General features: G+C 49.5%; 1 protein-coding gene across 2 annotated transcripts in view; it reads left to right on the top strand.

The window, feature by feature from the left end:
- The window catches only part of ACE2 (angiotensin converting enzyme 2), a 123,828-nt gene that overhangs the window by 92,950 nt on the left and 8,395 nt on the right, over positions 1 to 22,483 (top strand). For both annotated transcript variants that reach the window (XM_068270785.1, XM_068270784.1), the window contains exons 15-16: positions 3,797 to 3,855; positions 11,385 to 11,485. In XM_068270785.1, coding sequence (XP_068126886.1) covers positions 3,797 to 3,855; positions 11,385 to 11,485 — 160 coding nt within the window. The remainder of the gene's footprint in view (positions 1 to 3,796; positions 3,856 to 11,384; positions 11,486 to 22,483) is intronic.

Here is a 22,483-nt window from a genome sequence, read left to right on the forward strand (position 1 = left end):
TGTGTTGTGTGTGTACACTCAGACAGTGAGTGCAGTGCGCACACGCAGGAGCTAGTAGCCTATATGAACAGTGACAGTGAGTGTCCCTACGGGTACAGTAAGAGTAAGTAGTAATAAAGTACAACTAACTAACAATAACCTATCAGTAATCAGAAGGAAATAGAGTGTGTGTACACACAGACAGTGAGTGAGTGCACACACGCAGGAGCTAGCTAGTAGCCTATAAACAGTGACAGTCAGTGAGTGTCCTACTCCTAGTACAGTATAACTACAATACTATTAGTAAAGGACAGCAGAAATACTGGTATAGATGAGAGAAATAAACAGAGGACAGCTGCCCACAGAGGCAAGGCCCCCCTGAGGCCTAAACCTGTAAGCTTGCAGCAGCATATGCTGGCACATGCAGCTACACTGAAACCCATAAGAGGAAGCCGCGATATCTAACCCAGGAGCGGAGGATCATATCCACTGACGGGGAAATATCGATCTACCCTTGAGGCAAAGGCATGGGGAAAAAGCGACATCTCTCCTAAATAGGAGGCTGCAAGTATATCCCAAACCATCCAGTGTCATATACTGCGTGACTGTACTAGCTAGTGCATGCTGCCTTGCTGAGCCTTCAAGCTGGCTATATGCTGATGGAAAATGCAAAAGTTTGAACGCTATAAGCTGCTAGCATACCGCCTCATTAATGACTGCATCTGCATAGCATAATTTATTAAGCTGCCTCTCTGTGTCATGCTGCTGTGCTCTGCTTAAAAAGAAGCTTCTCCTTTACTGAGTATAGCTGAATAGCAGAATTGGTGAAGTGTCATCCCATTTTCTTTGCCGGCCTATTGCATGTACATGTAACAGTTATATGGACTTTGTCCCTGCTAGCAGGGAGGCAGCTGCTGTATGAATGCAGTAATACTGTTGGATGATTGAGGCAGTAGGAGGTAAGCGTCTGACTGCAGGGACGTTTTGAGTCAGCATGGCCGCCGTCCCTGTAAGCAGATGAGACCTGACACACAAAAAAATCGAGACATTGATGGCCCCTTGTGGTTTTTAAACACTTTCTGCGCAGAAAATTATTTTAAAGTAATATTGTGTCTGGCTCTTTTCAAATAGCAAGTCTGTGAGCTCTATATGTGTAATAAATATCCTTTTGTACCCACTATTGCCACAATGAGTAGTGCTTAGACCTATCTGTTCTATGTTTTGGTATGAAGCTTGCAGCAGCTGCCTGTCTCTAATGTAACACACAAGCTACTAACTAAAATACAATGTCTAAATAACTAACAACAATATAGGTGTGTATAGGAGGTGTATGTGAGCAAAAACGCTAGGTAAATGACCACAATAGAGCTCTTGCTAAGCCAAAGCACAAAGGAGCAACTCTCTCTCTGTACAAGTCTCAGGCAAGCACGGAGAAACGGATCATGGCGGCCGCTATTTATAGGGTAGGGGCTGGCCAGGGTCCCCCTCTGTGATTGGCTGCCGTCAGAGGGCCTGGGAGCCCTCTGATTGGCTCTAAGGACATCAATCTGGGCTATGACGCTATTCGAGCTCGGTACCGAGCTCGAATAGCGCCGGGTTGCTCGAATAGCTCGAATAGTGAATGGGCTATTCGAGTGTACTCGGATAGCCCATTCGAATAGCTCCAGCTATTCGGAGCTCGAATACCGAGCTCGAATAGCTGAAAAAGAGCTCGAATATTCGAGCTACTCGAATATTCGAGCTCTGCTGAGCACCACTATGCCCCAGTATAGCCAGTATAGTGCCCCAGTATAGCCAGTATAGTGCCCCAGTATAGCGCCCCAGTATAGCCCCCCAGTATAGCTAGTATAGTGCCCCAGTATAGCCAGTATAGTGCCCCAGTATAGCAGTATAGCCAGTATAGTGCCCCAGTATAGCCAGTATAGTGCCCCAGTATAGCCAGTATAGTGCCCCAGTATAGCCCCCCAGTATAGCTAGTATAGTGCCCCAGTATAGCCAGTATAGTGCCCCAGTATAGCCCCCCAGTATAGCTAGTATAGTGCCCCAGTATAGCCAGTATAGTGCCCCAGTATAGCCAGTATAGTGCCCCAGTATAGCGCCCCAGTATAGCCCCCCAGTATAGCTAGTATAGTGCCCCAGTATAGCCAGTATAGTGCCCCAGTATAGCAGTATAGCCAGTATAGTGCCCCAGTATAGCCAGTATAGTGCCCCAGTATAGCCAGTATAGTGCCCCAGTATAGCCAGTATAGTGCCCCAGTATAGCCCCCCAGTATATCTAGTATAGTGCCCCAGTATAGCCAGTATAGTGCCCCAGTATAGCAGTATAGCCAGTATAGTGCCCCAGTATAGCCAGTATAGTGCCCCAGTATAGCCAGTATAGTGCCCCAGTATAGCCAGTATAGTGCCCCAGTATAGCCCCCCAGTATATCTAGTATAGTGCCCCAGTATAGCCAGTATAGTGCCCCAGTATAGCCCCCCAGTATATCTAGTATAGTGCCCCAGTATAGCCAGTATAGTGCCCCAGTATAGCAGTATAGCCAGTATAGTGCCCCAGTATAGCCAGTATAGTGCCCCAGTATAGCCAGTATAGTGCCCCAGTATAGCCCCCCAGTATATCTAGTATAGTGCCCCAGTATAGCCAGTATAGTGCCCCAGTATAGCCCCCCAGTATAGCTAGTATAGTGCCCCAGTATAGCCAGTATAGTGCCCCATTATAGCAGTATAGTGCCCCAGTATAGTGCCCCAGTATAGCCAGTATAGTGCCCCAGTATAGCCAGTATAATGCCCCAGTATAGCAGTATAGCCAGTATAGTGCCCCAGTATAGCCAGAATAGTGCCCCAGTATAGTGCCCCAGTATAGCTAGTATAGTGCCCCAGAATAGTGCCAGTTTAGTGCCCCAGGATAGCCAGTATAGTGCCCCGGTATAGTGCCCCCCGCCCGTCCACGCCGCTGTTATTACCTTGCCGCTCTCCCCTCTCCGGCGCGTGTATATTCAAGCAGCGTATCTCCGGCTGCTCTGTGTGATGCGGATGGAAGCATGGCAGCGGCTTCCTGTAACGGCGATTTGTATCGCCGTTACTATGGTAACCGAGCCCTGCCTCCTGCGCATCACATACAGAGCAGCCGGAGATACGGTGCTTGAATATACACGCGCCGGAGAGGGGAGAGCGGCCGCTGCTAAGGCCGCGGGGACGGGCGAGCGGGGGGATAAGAGGACGGCACACCAGGCAACGTTCCGGAACACTGGTTGAAAAACGCTGCAATACACAATGAGAGGTGTTCTCATCCCGTAAGGTGGCCATAGACTGATAGATTTGCAGCAGATTCGACCATCAGATAGATTTCTGTCAGATGCCTGCCACGTAGAATCTGACAGGAATCTATCTGATGTGTGCCACACGCTAGGAACAGATTTCCAAATCTATTGAAAATCGATCTAAATGCATTATTGCACCATTAGATCCAATGCAACTCTATGGGCCATGGATCTGCTGTCAGTAGCCGATCGACCCAGATTTTCCATCCTGTCAGAGAGATCAAATCAATGAAAATTGGCTGCAAATTGATCGTTTGTCCGTTTGATCGTGCATCAATTTTGCAGCCAATTGATTGCTGAAATCGACCAGTGTGTGGGCCCCTTTATATGCATTGCTAATCCCCCTCCCCTCTCCCAGCCTGGTCAGTGGCCGGATGCCTGTGCTCTGTCTGCTGACAGCTATGAGTCACTCTTCAGGTACTTGCAAGTTAGATAAGTAGGAAACATTGATAGAAAAAAAAGAACACAAAAATAATCTGTCATTTGTTCTTTATTTCCAGATACTCAAGAGTCATTTAAAGTGAGGATAAGCCTTAAAGCTGGACTAGGGGATGATGCGGTAAGACCTGCTCTCTTTTTGTTTTATTGGTGAAAAAGGTCAGTCGGGTTTAACACGCACGCACGCACGCACGCACACACACACACACACACTACCGAGCAGAAGAGAACTGACTGCATTTGAGAGGCTGGTGTTCAGTGAGTCTGTGTGTGTGTGTAAGCAGAGCAGGATCATCCACAAGGCACCCTAGGCAGGTGCCTGGGTCCCTGTGCATGTCAAAGGGCCCACCTGCCACCTTCTCTGACACCTCTCCCCAGTGGCGGACACAGCCAGCAGTGGGCCCCTGTGCAAAATTGTAATTGTGGGCCCCCTATGACCTGCGGCGCGCATAGCGCGCCGCGGCAAAATATGGGCGTGGCTACAACCTGCGGCGCGCTGAGCGCGCCGCGGCAAAAATTAGTGGACAGAACCTGCGGCGCGTAGCGCCGCGGCAAAAAAATGGGCGTGGCAATGACCGGATGAGGGCGGAGCTAACTGTAACTTAAAGCGAACCCGGGGTGAGGGTTTATTTCCTTTTAACCACCCTGGCGTTCTGATAAGATCGCCAGGGCAGCTGCATGAGGGTTTTTTTTAAATTAAAAAAAAACTATTTCATGCAGCCAACTGAAAGTTGGCTGCATGAAAGCCCACTAGAGGGCGCTCCGGAGGCGTTCTTCCGATCGCCTCCGGCGCCCAGAATAAACAAGGAAGGCCGCAATGAGCGGCCTTCCTTGTTTTGCTTACACCGTCGCCATAGCGACGAGCGGAGTGACGTCATGGACGTCAGCCGACGTCCTGACGTCAGCCGCCTCCGATCCAGCCCTTAGCGCTGGCCGGAACTTTTTGTTCCGGCTACGCTGGGCTCAGGCGGCTGGGGGGACCCTCTTTCGCCGCTGCTCGCGGCGGATCGCCGCAGAGCGGCGGCGATCGGGCAGCACACGCGGCTGGCAAAGTGCCGGCTGCGTGTGCTGCACTTTATTTGGTGCAAATCGGCCCAGCAGGGCCTGAGCGCCAGCCTCCGGCGGTGATGGACGAGCTGAGCTCGTCCATACCGCCAGGATGGTTAAACAATACTAGTTGCCTGGCGGCCCTGCTGATCTATTTGGCTGCAGTAATAAACTGAATTACACCAGCAACAAGCATGCAGCTAATCTTCTCAGTTCTGACAATATTGTCAGAAACCCCTGACCTGCTGCATGCTTGTTCAGGGTCTATGGTTGAAAGAATAAGAGGCAGAGGACCAGCACGGCAGCCAGGCAACTGGTATTGCTTAAAAGGAGAGAAATATGGCAGCCTCAATATTATTCTCACCTCAGGTTCCCTTGAAAAGTGCAACGCAAAGACAGTGGGCCCAAGTTTTGGTGACCCTTTCCCCAGAAAATTCACATAATTGTGCAGGTTTTCTCAAGAAAATACACATATATGCCCAGAAAATACGTGCAATCATGTCGGCAGATATGCCCAGAAAATACGTGCAATCATGTCGGCAGATATGCCCAGAAAATATGTGCAATCAAGTCGGCAGATATGCCCAGAAAATATGTGCAATCAAGTCGGCAGATATGCCCAGAAAATACGTGCAATCAAGTCGGCAGATATGCCCAGAAAATACGTGCAATCAAGTCGGCAGATATGCCCAGAAAATACGTGCAAACAAGTCGGCAGATATGCCCAGAAAATACGTGCAAACAAGTCGGCAGATATGCCCAGAAAATACATGCAATCAAGTCGGCAGATATGCCCAGAAAATACGTGCAAACAAGTCGGCAGATATGCCCAGAAAATACGTGCAATCATGTCGGCAGATATGCCCAGAAAATACATGCAATCATGTCGGCAGATTTGCGAAGAAAATACATGCAATCATGTGGCAGACCTGCCCAGAACATACACCTGCTAATATAAATAAAACAAAAACATTTACTCACCTGCAGCAGCAGACCTCCTGTCCCAGCCTCCATCCGGCGCGCAGCTCCCATGGGTGGTTGGGTGGATAGGTAGCCTAGTGGGTGGGTGAGTGGGTGGGTGGGTTGGTAGCCTGGTTGAGTGGGTGGGTTGGTAGCCTGGTGGGTGGGTGGGTAGGTAGCCTGGTGGGTGGGTGGGTAGGTAGCCTGGTGGGTAGGTAGCCTGGTGGGTGGGTGGGTAACTAGCCCGGTAGGTAGGTAGGTAGCCCGGTGGGTGGGTAGGTAGGTAGCCTGGTGGGTGCGTGGGTAGCCGGGTGGGTGGGTAGGTAGCCTGGTGGGTGGGCTGGTAACTAGCCCGGTAGGTAGCCGGGTGGGTGGTTAGGTAGGTAGCCGGGTGTGTGGTTAGGTAGGAAGCCTGGTGGGTGGGTAGCCGGGTGGGTGGGTAGGTAGGTAGCCGGGTGGGTGGTTAGGTAGGTAGCCGGGTGGGTAGGTAGGAAGCCTGGTGGGTGGGTAGGTAGCCGGGTGGGTAGGTAGGTAGCCGGGTGGGTAGGTAGGAAGCCTGGTGGGTGGGTAGGTAGCCTGGTGGGTGGGTAGGTAGGTAGCCTGGTGGGTGGGTAGGTAGCCTGGTGGGTAGGTAGGTAGCCGGGTGGGTAGGTAGGAAGCCTGGTGGGTGGGTAGGTAGCCTGGTGGGTGGGTAGGTAGGTAGCCTGGTGGGTGGGTAGGTAACCTGGTGGGTGGGTTGGTAACTAGCCCGGTAGGTAGCCGGGTGGGTGGTTAGGTAGGTAGCCAGGTGGGTGGTTAGGTAGGTAGCCAGGTGGGTGGTTAGGTAGGTAGCCGGGTAGCCGGGTGGGTGGGTAGGTAGCCTGGTGGGTGGGTTGGTAACTAGCCCGGTAGGTAGCCGGGTGGGTGGTTAGGTAGGTAGCCGGGTGGGTGGTTAGGTAGGTAGCCGGGTAGGTAGGTAGGTAGCCGGGTGGGTAGGTAGCCGGGTGGGTAGGTAGCCGGGTGGGTGGTTAGGTAGTTGAGTGGGTGGTTAGGTAGGAAGCCTGGTGGGTGGGTAGGTAGCCGGGTGGGTAGGTAGCCGGGTGGGTGGTTAGGTAGTTGGGTGGGTGGTTAGGTAGGAAGCCTGGTGGGTGGGTAGGTAGCCGGGTGGGTAGGTAGGTAGGAAGCCTGGTGGGTGGTTAGGTAGTCGGGTGGGTAGGTAGGTAGCCGGGTGGGTAGGTAGCCGGGTGGGTAGCTATCCGGGTGGGGGGCCCGACTCCTATCCTCCCTCCCTCCCTTCCTTCCTCACCTCGGGGGGCCCCCTCCCGATATGCGCGGCGGGAGAGTGAGCGGCAAATGCAGGAAGTCTTCAGGGCTCTCCAGGCATCCGCTAGAGGCCCAGCCGCTGAGTCTCCAATATGTCTCCAACTGGAGACATATTGGAGACCAAGCGGCTGGGCCTCTAGCGGATGCCTGGAGAGCCCTTCCTGCATTTGCCGCTCGCTCGCTCTCCCGCCGCGCATATCGGGAGGGGGCCCCCGAGGTGAGGGAGGGAGGGAGGATAGGAGTCGGGGGGCCCCCGGGAATAAAATAATAAAAAAAAAAAAAAATATAAAAAAAAAAAAAAAAAAGTACTTAATGCCATGGGCCCCTGAAGAAAACGGAACTTCAGGGGCCCTCGTGCGGCGGCACGGCCTGCACGGCCGTATGTCCGCCCCTGCCTCTCCCTCCAGATTACCAAAATGACCATAAGGGGAGCCACAGTTACTACCTTGCCTAGGGCCCAATTTCATCTTAATCTATCTATGTGTATAAGCCTGCAATGAGTAAAGGTGTCAATACATTACTTAATATTTTAACTGTGGCTATTTTGAAGCCAATCCTGATGTCATTTCCTCCCTCACTCTCCTCTGCCTGATTGTGTATGCATTGCCCGCCCTCCACTATAGAAAGTGCATTGTCTCAGCATGAGAAATATTGGCCAGTCAGAGAGGAACAGAGGTGTGGGAGGGGAAAACAGGAGGGAAAGAGGCTTCAGCCAATCAGGCTGAGGGGAAAGTAGAGAAGCAAAAAAGGACAACCCAGCATGCCCTGCAACTTCCTTTGTGTGTACCAATTAGAGTCAGGTAAACTGGGGAATGATCATTTATCAACAAGAAAAGTAATAGTGATTTTAACTTTTGGATTGCCCGGTTAGCCTCCTTATTACTTGTTTACCAGATAAAAATAAAGAATTTATTTTTTATTTTATGGCTGACAGTTACACTTCAAATGGTACCTGAGATGAAATTAAAAAAAAGTTTCATACATACTGGGGCTTCCTCCAGCCCCCTTCAGGCTGAACGACAGGGATGATCGTAGTCAGCCAACTTCGCTACGCTGGAACTACGCGTAGTTTTACGCAATTACGCTTCACCAAACTATGGCTTCAAAATCAAATATTCGCTTCGTATGCATTTCGCAAACTACGCGTTAAAAGACACAATTACGCATAGTGCGTGCGGATGCTTATGCCCGTATGCAGAAAATTTTACGCATTAATTTCTCTGTAAATGCTTAAACCGGGAACTCTTCTATGCGTACATTCCCCTTTCCAATGTTTCCAATGTTTCCAAATTTGTAAGCATACAATCGCACGCAGAAAATTAGACGTGAGTAACGCATTCGTATTTCACTACGCAACATACGTTAACTACACATAGTTGGCGTAAGCTACGCGTAGCGGTACTTCGCTATGCGTAAATTTGTAAGCGTAGTTTTGAAACCTCACCTACAAACTACGATGCGTAGATGCGATCTACGATGCGTAAATTCACACTGGCGTAGTTTCTGCTCATCCCTGCTGATCGGTCCCTTGCCATCCTCCTGAGCCGAATGGATCCTCTGCTAGGTGTTCCCGGTATCTTTGCCAGTCGGCAACAGTCTGGTAGTATTACTGCGCAGGGGCAGAACACTCTCGGCGACGGGCACCTAGCGGAGGATCCAGAAGGCGGAGGATGGCGGTGAGGGACAGATCAGCCTTGAAGTGGGCTGGAGGAAGCCCCAGGTATGTGCAAAACTTTTTTTTTCTTATTTGTCTCAAGTTTACTTTAAAGTAAACAGTCAATACACACATTTATTAATAGATCATAGTTTTATGTTATCACTAGAAAGGCTATAGTCTTTATCATCTATCTATATATATAATTCAGTAAGTGCCTCAACCGTCCAGCAAGAAGAAGAAGTACTTTGCATGAGAAAATGTATGCGTGCTCAAAGACCAAGTTTGAGGCCTCCTTTCCACGGACTGTTGAGCTGTGTGCTCAGCAAGCAGTTACCAGGCACAGGTAAGAAGTTATCAGGCAGCAACAAGCAGTTATCAGGCAGCAACAAGCAGTTACTAGGCAGCAGTGAGCAGTTACCAGGCAGCAGTGAGCAGTTACTAGGCAGCAGTGAGCAGTTGAGAGAGTTTGAGAGGCATTTCACTGCCTATTAACAGTCCGTGGAAAGGAGGCCTAACCCTAGCAAGTCTGGGTTTGCAAATCTGGCCTAATTGGCTATTCATAATTGAATAAGGGCCTCAACCTTCCAGCAAGAAGAAGAAGTACTTTGCATGAGAAAATGTATGCGTGCTCAAAGACCAAGTTTGATGCCTCCTTTCCACGGACTGTTGAGCTGTGTGCTCAGCAAGCAGTTACCAGGCACAAGTAAGAAGTTATCAGGCAGCAACAAGCAGTTATCAGGCAGCAACAAGCAGTTACTAGGCAGCAGTGAGCAGTTAAAAGAGTTTGAGAGGCATTTCACTGCCTATCAACAGTCTGTGGAAAGGAGGCTTAACCCTAGCAAGTCTGGCTTTGCAAATCTGGCCTAATTGACTATTCATGAGGCAATGCTCATGCAAATATGCATTTGCTTTCGCATGTCAAACTATGCAGGGTCAAAAAACCAATACTGCAAAGCGGTCGTGGAGCAGTGCTTTTCAGCACTGCTAGATTTGGGCGCAGCGAGTGCCGCCATAGACTGTAATGGGAATCAGTCTATAGCGGCGCTCAGTGAGTAACGTCGGCGCCGTCAGAAGACGGAGCCGAAGTTGCTTAAAAAACACAATAATTCGACTTCCAGCAATCGCTGGAAGCCGAATTATATCATTCCCCCACTATCCATGGCGGCCTGGAGGGGGAATAGTAATTATATAATAGAGTAAGTGCCTCAACCTTCAAACAAGAAGAAGAAGTAGCGCCTTGCCCCCAGGGCTGGTCCAAGCAAGAAGTAGTGCCATATTAAACCAAGGGCAAAGAGGGATAATTTGCATATTCAGTAGCAGTGCATTGTGGGTAACCACAAATGTTCACTTATAGCTGAATTATTGCAGATTTGCTTCTGTTTTAAGAAGGAAAATTACACCAAGCTTTGCTTTTTTTAGTAGGAGGGCTTTTTGGTCTCTTTTATCATCCTATACATTCTTAGTAGTTTGGGTCACCCTGAGCTGCTTGGTTACTCTGTTGTACTGGTCCAAGCCCTATATCATACACCCGTAGCAATCCCTGCCATGTATTGATGAGGACCAAAAGTCTGAAACAGGCTGTCTACATGTGGGTTTGATATGACTGTGTAAAATTTAAAGCTATATGCTTGCTATACACCAGTGGCTCTGGATGCTTGCTTGACTTACCAAGCAATGTACTGATGAGGACCAAAAGTCTGAAACAGGCTGTCACATGTGGGTTTGATATGACTGTGTAAAACTTAAAGCTATAGGCTTGCTTGACTTATCAAGGGTGAAAAGGAATTATTTGCATATTTAGTAGCAGTGCATTGTGGGTAACCACAAATGTTCACTTATAGCTGAATTATTGCACATTTCCTTCTGTTTTAGGAAGGCAAATTACATCAAGCTTTGCTTTTTTTAGTAGGAGGTCTTTTTGGTCCCTTTTATCCCCCTATACATTCCGAGTGGTTTGGGTCACCCTGAGCTGCTTGGTTACTCTGTTGTACTGGTCCAAGCCCTATCTCATACAGCCGTATCAATCCCTGCCATGTACTGATGAGGACCAAAAGTCTGAAACAGGCTGTCTACATGTGGGTTTGATATGACTGTGTAAATTTAAAGCTATATGCTTGCTATACACCAGCGGCTCTGGATGCTTGCTTGGCTTACCACGGGGGAAAAGGGGTAATTTGCATATTTAGTAGCAGTGCATTGTGGGTAACCACAAATGTTCACTTAAAGCTGAATTATTGCAGATTTCCTTCTGTTTTAAAAAGGCAAATTACACCAATACAGTGTGCGGCATTGCAGGAAGTGACGACAGTGGAATGCACGATGGAACACGGAAGAGGTGAGTCATCCCCGCCCGCTGCCTCTTAGTAATAGTGGCGGCTGCTACTGTGCTTAAGCAGGAGGGGGAGTGCACATGGGGGACCCAGGTGAGGGGGTGGGGGTTCCTGCTGAGCTTAGGCTGGAGGTAGAGCACACATGGGGGACCCAGTTGAGGGGGGTCCAACCCCCCTCCCTGCCGCTGTGCCCAATACCCCCTTCCTGCCCTCTACCCTCTTATGCGGCGTATGGTACGCCGCGGGTCGGCTAGTTATGTTTGTAAAGTAGTAAACAAATTGAAAATACCACCTAAATGGAAAAAAGAATGGACATCTTGTTTTGAAACTTTATTTGTTTCTCTATCCTGACAGTATAATTGGGATCAAAGCGAACTCAACTTATTCAGGTCGGCCATTGCCTATGCCATGTCCAAGTATTTCCATACTGTCCTGAACCAGATGGTGGAATTCTCGTAAGTATTTTTATGTCCCCGAGTTTATTTGTTGTGTTACTTTCTAAGTTTTCTAAGTTGTTAGGGGGGCCTGTAAAAATATTGAAAACCAACTTCCCTCTAAACCCTCATCTACATTCTAGACCAGGCATGGGCAAACTTGACCCTCCAGCTGTTAAGGAACTACAAGTCCCACAATGCATTGCAGGAATCTGACAGCCACAGTCATGACTCAAAGGCAAATGCATTGTGGGACTTGTAGTTCCTTAACAGCTGGAGGGCCGAGTTTGCCCATGCCTGGTCTAGACAGTACAATTTTCCATCAGATCGACTGATGATCTGATAAGAAATTGCATCGTGTGTAGACGTCCAAATTGTTTCAGATCAATTTTGCCATAGATTTTGCATTGATAAGTACCCAAAATCTATAGCAAAATCTATCGGGATCCGATTGGACCGTTTGGAAATTATCTAATAGATCTGTCTAATAGATCCGGTCTGACGGAAAATTGCACTGTGTAGATTATGCTGGGAAAACACCATGAGATTTTTTGGCAGATAGATGGTTTGATAGATAATTTCCGACAGGTCCGATCTTATTGTTAATCGTTTTTCTGATCGATTTCTCATAGAAGTGGATTGAAATCGATAAAAAAAAAACAACTCATAGTGCATTCCCAGCATTAGGGAGGTACATAAATGATGTGTGCTTTGGCAGAGGGGTGGGGGGGGGGGGAACTTAAGTGATAAGTATATGCTGCTGCCGCATTTATCTCCTTTTAAACAATACCAGTTTCCTGGCAGCCCTGCTGATCTATTTGGCTGCAGTAGTGTCTGAATCACACCAGAAACAAGCATGCAGCTAATCTTGTCCGATCTGACAACAGTGGTGCTCAGCAGAGCTCGAATATTCGAGTAGCTCGAATATTCGAGCTCTTTTTCAGCTATTCGAGCTCGGTATTCGAGCTCCGAATAGCTGGAGCTATTCGAATGGGCTATCCGAGTACACTCGAATAGCCCATTCACTATTCGAGCTATTCGAGCAACTCGGCGCTATTCGAGCTCGGTACCGAGCTCGAATAGCGTCATAGCCCAGATTGATGTCCTTAGAGCCAATCAGAGGGCTCCCAGGCCCTCTGACGGCAGCCAATCACAGAGGGGGACCCTGGCCAGCCCCTACCCTATAAATAGCGGCCGCCATGTTACGTTTCTCCATGCTTGCCTGAGACTTGTACAGAGAGAGAGTTGCTCCTTTGTGCTTTGGCTTAGCAAGTGCTCTATTGTGATCATTTACCTAGCGTTTTTGCTCACCTACACCTGCCATATACACCTATATTGTTGTTAGTTAGATAGACATTGTATTTTAGTTAGTAGCTTGTGTGTTACATTAGAGACAGGCAGCTGCTGCAAGCTTACAGGTTTAGGCCTCAGGGGGGCCTTGCCTCTGTGGGCAGCTGTCCTCTGTTTATTTCTCTCATCTATACCAGTATTTCTGCTGTCCTTTACTAATAGTATTGTAGTTATACTGTACTAGGAGTAGGACACTCACTGACTGTCACTGTTTATAGGCTACTAGCTAGCTCCTGCGTGTGTGCACTCACTCACTGTCTGTGTGTACACACACTCTATTTCCTTCTGATTACTGATAGATTATTGTTAGTTAGTTGTACTTACTGTTACTACTTACTCTTACTGTACTAGGAGTCTAGGACACTCAGTCAGACAGTCACTGTGTTCATAGGCTACTAGCTCCTGCGTGCGGTCACTCACTGTCTGAGTGTACACACACCACCCACACTCCATTTCCTTCTGATCGCTGATTGATTATTGTAATTAGTTAGTTCTACTTACTGTTACTACTTACTCTTACTGTACTAGGAGTCTAGGACACTCAGTCACTGTGTTCATAGGCTACTAGCTCCTGCGTGCGGTCACTCACTGTCTGAGTGTACACACACCACCCACACTCCATTTCCTTCTGATCGCTGATTGATTATTGTAATTAGTTAGTTCTACTTACTGTTACTACTTACTGTTACTGTACTAGGAGTCTAGGACACTCAGTCACTGTGTTCATAGGCTACTAGCTCCTGCGTGCGGTCACTCACTGTCTGAGTGTACACACACCACCCACACTCCATTTCCTTCTGATCGCTGATTGATTATTGTAATTAGTTAGTTGTACTTACTGTTACTACTTACTCTTACTGTACTAGGAGTCTAGGACACTCAGTCACTGTGTTCATAGGCTACTAGCTCCTGCGTGCGGTCACTCACTGTCTGAGTGTACACACACCACCCACACTCCATTTCCTTCTGATCGCTGATTGATTATTGTAATTAGTTAGTTCTACTTACTGTTACTACTTACTCTTACTGTACTAGGAGTCTAGGACACTCAGTCACTGTGTTCATAGGCTACTAGCTCCTGCGTGCGGTCACTCACTGTCTGAGTGTACACACACCACCCACACTCCATTTCCTTCTGATCGCTGATTGATTATTGTAATTAGTTAGTTCTACTTACTGTTACTATTTACTCTTACTGTACTAGGAGTCTAGGACACTCAGTCACTGTGTTCATAGGCTACTAGCTCCTGCGTGCGGTCACTCACTGTCTGAGTGTACACACACCACCCACACTCCATTTCCTTCTGATCGCTGATTGATTATTGTAATTAGTTAGTTCTACTTACTGTTACTACTTACTCTTACTGTACTAGGAGTCTAGGACACTCAGTCACTGTGTTCATAGGCTACTAGCTCCTGCGTGCGGTCACTCACTGTCTGAGTGTACACACACCACCCACACTCCATTTCCTTCTGATCGCTGATTGATTATTGTAATTAGTTAGTTCTACTTACTGTTACTACTTACTCTTACTGTACTAGGAGTCTAGGACACTCAGTCACTGTGTTCATAGGCTACTAGCTCCTGCGTGCGGTCACTCACTGTCTGAGTGTACACACACCACCCACACTCCATTTCCTTCTGATCGCTGATTGATTATTGTAATTAGTTAGTTCTACTTACTGTTACTACTTACTCTTACTGTACTAGGAGTCTAGGACACTCAGTCACTGTGTTCATAGGCTACTAGCTCCTGCGTGCGTGCACTCACTGTCTGAGTGTACACACACCACCCACACTCCATTTCCTTCTGATCGCTGATTGATTATTGTAATTAGTTAGTTGTACTTACTGTTACTACTTACTCTTACTGTACTAGGAGTCTAGGACACTCAGTCACTGTGTTCATAGGCTACTAGCTCCTGCGTGCGGTCACTCACTGTCTGAGTGTACACACACCACCCACACTCCATTTCCTTCTGATCGCTGATTGATTATTGTAATTAGTTAGTTCTACTTACTGTTACTACTTACTCTTACTGTACTAGGAGTCTAGGACACTCAGTCACTGTGTTCATAGGCTACTAGCTCCTGCGTGCGTGCACTCACTGTCTGAGTGTACACACACTAAATTTACTTGTGATTACTACTGATTATTGTAACTGCTAGTTGTACTTCCTGACTGTTACTACTTACTTACTGTACTAGGGGACACTCACTCAGTCACCTCACCAACCAACCCACTCCATTAAAGTACCCCACTTTTCACCCGCCCTTTTACAAAACTTTTGTCTATACGCCCAAAACATTTAAGATGTCTGGAAGTGGCAGCCAGCGCGGTTTGGGCAAGGGGAAGGGCAGCAAGGGAATCAGGAGGAGAGGGAGCAGCATTGTGGCAAGCCGCGGCCGCGGGCGCGCCACCATGCACAGTTCCGCAGCAGCAGCAGCAGCGTCAGTGGCTAACATTCCTCCCATAGCCACTGGCCGTGGACGCCTTGGGCGCCGCCCAGCAGGAGCATCTGCAACTCACGCTGCAGAGACACAGCAGCAGCAGCGTGTAGCACCTGCTCCGATTTTCCTCCAGCCGGGTCGGAAACGTCCCATTGAGGAAAAGGATGCAGACACTGTGGTGCAACTCATGACGGAGGATGAGCAGCCCGCCATCAGCTCTGCATCCGAGGCCTCCACCCTCACCACCACCACCACCACCACCCCTGTTCGCAGCAGCCGCCCAGCAGGGTCTGGGGAGGAGGCCAGTTCACCGTCAGTCGCCGACCTCTCATTCAGCACTCTTTTGACCCCAGGCATCATGAGTCAATTGTCTGCTGTTGTTGGCGATTTTGAGGAGGAGATGCTGATGGGCACTTTGGGGGATGAGGGATTGGACAGCAAGACTGTGGCGACAGTCAAGCAGCCCATCCATGCATCAGGAGAGGAGTTTGGGGGGTCATCATCCCAGCAGGACATGTTTGAGGAGGGGGAGGATGATGTTGATGACCCGGTGACAGACAGAGACTGGGTGCCACCACCTCCAGGGGATGTCGTCCTCAGCAGCTCGGAGGAGGAGGAGGATGCGCTTGTGGGCCTTGCAAGGAGGCGCTTCATTGCAAGCATTGGCAGCGACCCACAGCCTGCTGGTGTCTCAGGCTCAGCAGCAGCAGCAGCAGCATCAGCCAGTACCACCACCAGCCGCACCCAAGCCCCCCCCCCAACCACCACAGGGAGACAGGCAGCAGCGCTTCCATGCCGTAGGGGGATGTTTCTGTCACCAATCTGGCGCTTTTTCACCATGCCCACTGTGTACAGCAAGTACGCCACTTGCAACCACTGTCAGCGGAAGTTGAGCAGAGGTGCAGACCCCTTAAAGTTCAGCACCAGCTCGCTGATCAACCACCTTGCGGCTAAACATTTCCACCAGCATGAGGAGTTCCAGAGGCTGAAGGCATCTGGTGCTGGCAGTGGCACCACACCCATCACTGCACAGCCTTCAGCAGCAGCAACAGCAGCCACCCGCCCTCCTGCTCCTCCAGCAGCACCAGCAGGAGTGCGGAAACGCACTGCTCCTCCCCCCTCTGCAACTCCTGCCGCCGACACTGAGGCCTGTTCTGGCAGCCAGTCCTCAGTGGCCTCCTCCGCTGTGTCTGGTGATTCCCGTGTCAGCAAAAGGCCACGCCAGAGCCTTTTGAGCGAGTCCTTCCAGGGGGTGGTTAGGGCTCTGCCTCCCAGCAGCCGTCGCGTGCGGCAGCTGAACGGCTTGCTGGCACGGGCCATGTGCTCCCAACTCCTGCCGTACACGCTCGTGCAGGAGGGGAGCGACATGCGGGCGCTGCTTGCTTGTGCAGCCCCAGACTGGCAGCTCCCCAGCAGACACTTTTTCTCCCGCAAGGCCATTCCAGCACTGCACCGCTTTGTGATGGCCAATGTGGAGCGAGGGCTGGAGCACGCGGTTGGTGAAAGGGTCCACGTCACCATGGACTCCTGGAGCAGCCGCTTCGGGACAGGCCGCTACCTGTCCTTCACTGTCCACTGGGTCAGCTTGGTGGAAGGGGGTGAGGATGGGAGAGCAGCAGCGGGCACAGCAGCAGCAGCAGCAGCAACACAGTGGGTGGTGCCACCCCGCAGGGTCAGGGGAACTGCAGCGGGTTCCTCCGATCCTCTGCCATCCTCCGCCACACCTGGCCAAACCCCCCGCCTCAGCAGCAGCGTGAAGGCCCGCCACTGCCAAGCGCTGCTGCACTTGGTCAGCCTTGGCAAGACCAAGCTGACGGCAGCCCACGTGTTGGCCAAACTCCAGGAGCAGGAGAGGATTTGGCTGACCCCCAGAGGCCTCAGAGTCGGAGAGGTGGTGTCCGACAATGGGGCCAATCTGGTTGCTGCCATAGACAGGGGAAACCTGACCCACATCCCCTGTCTTGCCCACGTGCTGAACCTGGTGGTGCAGAAGTTCCTGCGCACCTACCAGGGGATGGGCGAACTGCTGGAAACGGCAAGGAATGTTGTGCGTCACTTCCGGCGCTCGGCTGCAGCCTGTGCGAGCCTGGAAGACGTGCAAAAGGAGCTGGATCTGCCACGCCATCGGCTGATCATTGACGTTCCGACTCGCTGGAACTCCACCCTGGCGATGTTGGAGCGTATGGTTGAACAGAGGCACGCTGTCAACCAGTACCTTGCCCTGGCCACTGTTTCCGCAGCTCGGAGAAGGGACAAGACCAGCAACATCCCGTCCATCGTCCCCGATGATGACTGGAGGCACATGCAGCAGGTGTGCTTTGTGCTGGCTCCCTTCCTGCAGGCCACAAACATGGTGAGCAGGGACCATGCTATGGTCTGCGAGTGGGTGCCCCTGGTTTCTCTGCTGAACAGGGCCCTCGATGGTTTGCTGGAACAGGGAGCGGCAGCCTTGGACCAGCAGGAGCGGCAACCAGCTGCGCAGTCCACCTCTGAGGGGGAGGAGGAGGAGGACTTGGTGGAGGTCCCTGACCTGGCTGCTGATGAGGGGGATCAGCACAGCGCAGCTGAGTTGGTGCGGGGGTGGAGAGAGGATGAGGCGGCAGAGGAGGAGGATGAGGACAGCACTGACGTCGATGTGCCAGCAGATGTGGCCCGCCTCTTCCCAATGGCAGCGCACATGCTGGCGTGCCTGCGCAGGGACCCCAGGGTGATCCAGATGAAGCAGAGGGAGGACATCTGGATCAGCATGATGTTGGACCCACGCCTCAAGGGGAAGTTGAGCCAGTTCCTGCCGCCTGCAGGAGGAGACCCAGCGCAACAAATAAGGAGCTTGCAGCAGGCCCTTGTTGAGCGCTTGGAGGAAGCCTTCCCCCAGCCTTCCACCCCCACTGTCCAGCAGCCAGCACAGAGGCAGCAGCAGGTGCCTGCATCCAGCAGCAGCAAGCGCCCCACAGACCTGCTGTCTCTCAGCCACGAGCTCTACAGGACTGTAGAGGCTCCGGCAGCAGTGACTAGAGAGGAGATGCATGCAGCAGCATCCTCCTCCGGTCACAGCCAGCGCCTGACCCGCATGGTGGCTGACTACATGGGGTCGTACAGCGGGCTTGACAGCGATGCCCCTGTTGATCCCATGGAGTATTGGGTCAAGCGCATGGAGATCTGGAGCGAGCTAGCGCAGTACGCCCTGGAAGTGCTGTCCTGCCCCCCTTCCAGCGTGCTGTCCGAGCGCTGCTTCAGTGCAGCTGGTGGCGTGGTCACCGAGAAACGCTCACGTCTGTCTCACAAGTCTGTGGACAGACTGACGTTTCTCAAGATGAACCAGGCGTGGGTGGAAGGCGAGTTCCTGGCCCCTGTTGTCGGCGAGAGGGGGACATGAACTGGCTGCCGGAACCATCGTTAATGTGCCTTACCACCCTTTACCACCTCCTGGCTCCTGCTCACTAAGCCAGCCTGGTTCACTTTGACTATTACGTCGCCTGCAGCCACACATTTTACACCTACAGTGGGCTGCTGTGTACTGCCCTTCTGCTGTCTGTCTGTGTTTCCCACTGCCAGGGTACACAGAATGACCTTCTTCTGCTGCCACTCTGCCACCAGCTATTACGTCAAACAATAGCTATATTGGTTGCAAAACCGAAACCAAACAAACCATTAAAAAAAAAAAGGTTTAATTTTTCTGAGGTGCCCGGGTTGAAAACTGTGTTGTTCCAGTTGTGTATTGGACACAATGTGGGCTGCACGACCGCTGTCTGGGACCTCCTGTTGTGTTTATTTACGGCCCTGGTATCACCGCTAGGTACCAGGGCTATTATGTCACGCTGCCTACCTGCTGCCACACTCACACTACTCCTCCATTCCTCCTGCTGCTGCTGTCTGTCTGTGTTTCCCACTGCCAGGGTACACAGAATTACCTTCTGCTGCCACACTGCCACCAGCTATTACGTCAAACAATAGCTGCTCACATAATTACTCTCCTCCATTCCTCCTCCTGCTGCTGCTGCTGTCTGTCTGTGTTTCCCACCGCCAGGGTACACAGATTTACCTTCTGCTGCCACTCTGCCACCAGCTATTACGTCAAAAAATAGCTATATATCTGTGTAATTGGTTGTAAAACCAAAACTACAAAACCATTACAAAAAAAGGTTTAATTTTTCTGAGGTGCCCGGGTTGAAAACTGTGTTGTCCCAGTTGTGTATTGGACACAATGTGGGCTGCACGACCGCTGTCTGGGACCTCCTGTTGTGTTTATTTACAGCCATGGTATCACCGCTAGGTACCAGGGCTATTATGTCACGCTGCCTGCCTCATTGACTGCATGCTGCCACACACTCATCCTCCTCCTCCTGCTGCTAAATTTACCTCCTGCTGTCTGTGTGTTTCCACTGCCAGGGAGCACATACAATGGCGCTTCCAACATGCGTGCGCCACCAGCTATTTGTTGTTACGCTCAAAAATAGCTGCATTTCTTTAAAAAAAAAAAAATGAAAAGAGAAATAAGTGACGAAGAAGACGATATAGAAGAAGATGAAGAAGAAGAAGAAGAAGATGAAGAAGATGAAGAAGAAGATGAAGAAGATGAAGAAGAAGATGAAGAAGATGAAGAAGAAGATGAAGAAGAAGATGAAGAAGATGAAGAAGAAGATGAAGAAGAAGAAGAAGAAGAAGAAGAAGAAGATGAAGAAGATGAAGATGAAGAAGATGAAGAAGAAGATGAAGAAGATGAAGATGAAGAAGAAGATGAAGAAGATGAAGATGAAGATGAAGATGAAGAAGATGAAGAAGAAGATGAAGAAGATGAAGAAGAAGATGAAGAAGAAGAAGAAGAAGAAGAAGAAGAAGAAGAAGATGAAGAAGAAGATGAAGAAGATGAAGATGAAGATGAAGATGAAGAAGATGAAGAAGAAGAAGAAGAAGAAGAAGAAGAAGAAGATGAAGAAGATGAAGATGAAGAAGATGAAGAAGAAGATGAAGAAGATGAATATGAAGAAGATGAAGAAGATGAAGAAGAAGATGAAGAAGATGAAGATGAAGAAGATGAAGATGAAGAAGATGAAGAAGAAGATGAAGAAGATGAAGAAGAAGATGAAGAAGAAGAAGAAGAAGAAGAAGATGAAGAAGATGAAGATGAAGAAGATGAAGAAGAGAATGAAGAAGATGAAGATGAAGAAGATGAAGAAGATGAAGAAGAAGATGAAGAAGATGAAGATGAAGAAGATGAAGAAGATGAAGAAGAAGATGAAGAAGATGAAGATGAAGAAGATGAAGAAGAAGATGAAGAAGAAGAAGAAGAAGAAGATGAAGAAGATGAAGATGAAGAAGATGAAGAAGAGAATGAAGAAGATGAAGATGAAGAAGATGAAGAAGATGAAGAAGAAGATGAAGAAGATGAAGATGAAGAAGATGAAGAAGATGAAGATGAAGAAGATGAAGATGAAGAAGATGAAGAAGAAGAAGAAGATGAAGAAGAAGAAGAAGATATAGAAGAAGAAGAAGAAGATATAGAAGATAAAGAAGAAGAAGAAGAAGAAGTATATACAGTACTGAACAAAATTCTGGACACAACTTCTCTTTTCACCTTTTTTTTTTTTTTAAAGGAACATCCCCACATAATCACTTGCTGTTGTCACTTGGAAAAAAATATGTTTCTTGCATCATTAACCCTCAAAACAAGTGTTGGGAAGCTATTTAAGGCCAATTCGAATAGTCAGCTCGAATAGTTAGCTCGAATACCGACTCAAATAGTGAGCTCGAAGTCCGAGGTCGAATCGAATAGTAAAAATTATTCGACTCGAATATTCGACTGACCTCGAATAATTTACTATTCGAATTCGACCAAACTCGAATTTTAAAAAGGGGTATTTGAGCATCACTATCTGACAATAATATCAGAAACCCCTCATCTGCTGCATGCTTGTTCAAGGTCTATGGCTAAAAGTATTAGAAGCCGGGCAACTGGTATTGTTTAATAAGAAACAAATATGGCAGCCTTCATATCCCTCTCCTTACAGTTGTCCATTAAATTAGCTTACCTAGGGGCACTGCTCCATAGCCCCCGTCTCTGGTCTCTACCAGGGCATCCATCTTACAGCGGTCAATACTGCAAAACTGCGCTTTAAAGTTCCCACAATGTCAAGCATGTCTCTGGCCGTTATGTGCAGAGCAGCTAGCTACGCTGTCCCTCTCCTATCACTGTGTGGCAGGCTGGCAGCCTCTCCACGTAGCCTCCCGATGCACGTCATGTGACATCGGGAGCCTATGGAGAGGCACCGCGTGGTAATAGGAGAGCAAAGAGGATGAGGAGAAGAGGACCCGGCGATAGACCAGATATGTGTGCTCCACTACAACCGCTCTGCACAGGGGCGTAGCAATAGGGGTTGCAGAGGTAGTGACCGCATCGGGGCCCTTGGGCCAGAGGGGCACCGAGGGTCCCTCCCTCAACTTCAGTATTAGCTCTCTATTGGTCCTGTGCTCATAATAATCACCTCTATAGATATTTGAATAGTGGTAATCATTAACTAGCTGTTCCCCATCCCCTTCTTGCACCTCTGACACTGTAGTTGCCATTGGCAGGTTTTGGTGCGCCGTATCAATTGTTATGCATAGAGTGCTTGGGGGGCCCCAATGTAAAACTTGCATCGGGCCCACAGATCCTTAGCTACGCCACTGGCTCTGCATAATGTAAGGGGAGGATGGGAACACACTGGTCACACTATCTGTGTACCCGGGTGTCCTTTCCTCTTCTGCACTGTGCCTTTCATATCATTGTGTGGTAGTGTCTCCACGTAGCCTCCCGATGCACGCCATGTGACATCAGGAGCCTATTGAGAGGCACCACATGGTAATAGTAGAGCACAGTGAATGAAGAGAAGAGGGCCAGGCGATAGATCAGATAAGTGTGCTCAAATAGGGAACACATTGGCCACACTACCTGTGGAAGGGGGTGAGCACACCGGTTGCGCTATTTTCGGGGGGGGGGGGGAGATTAACATACAGACTGTACTTGTTTGCTGGTGGGAGCGGTAATTATCGGAAGTGGCACATACTTCTAAGTAGAGATGGCCTGAACTGTTCGCCGGCGAACTTCCGTGGTTCACGATCGTGGAGAACCGCAAACTTTTGCGGAAGTTCGGCTTGCCCCCATAATGCACCATTAGGGTCAACTTTGACCCTCTACATCACACTCAGCAGGCACATTGTAGCCAATCAGGCTACACTCC

The sequence above is a fragment of the Hyperolius riggenbachi genome, chromosome 2 (genome assembly GCF_040937935.1).
Source record: "Hyperolius riggenbachi isolate aHypRig1 chromosome 2, aHypRig1.pri, whole genome shotgun sequence".
Lineage (NCBI taxonomy): Eukaryota > Metazoa > Chordata > Amphibia > Anura > Hyperoliidae > Hyperolius > Hyperolius riggenbachi.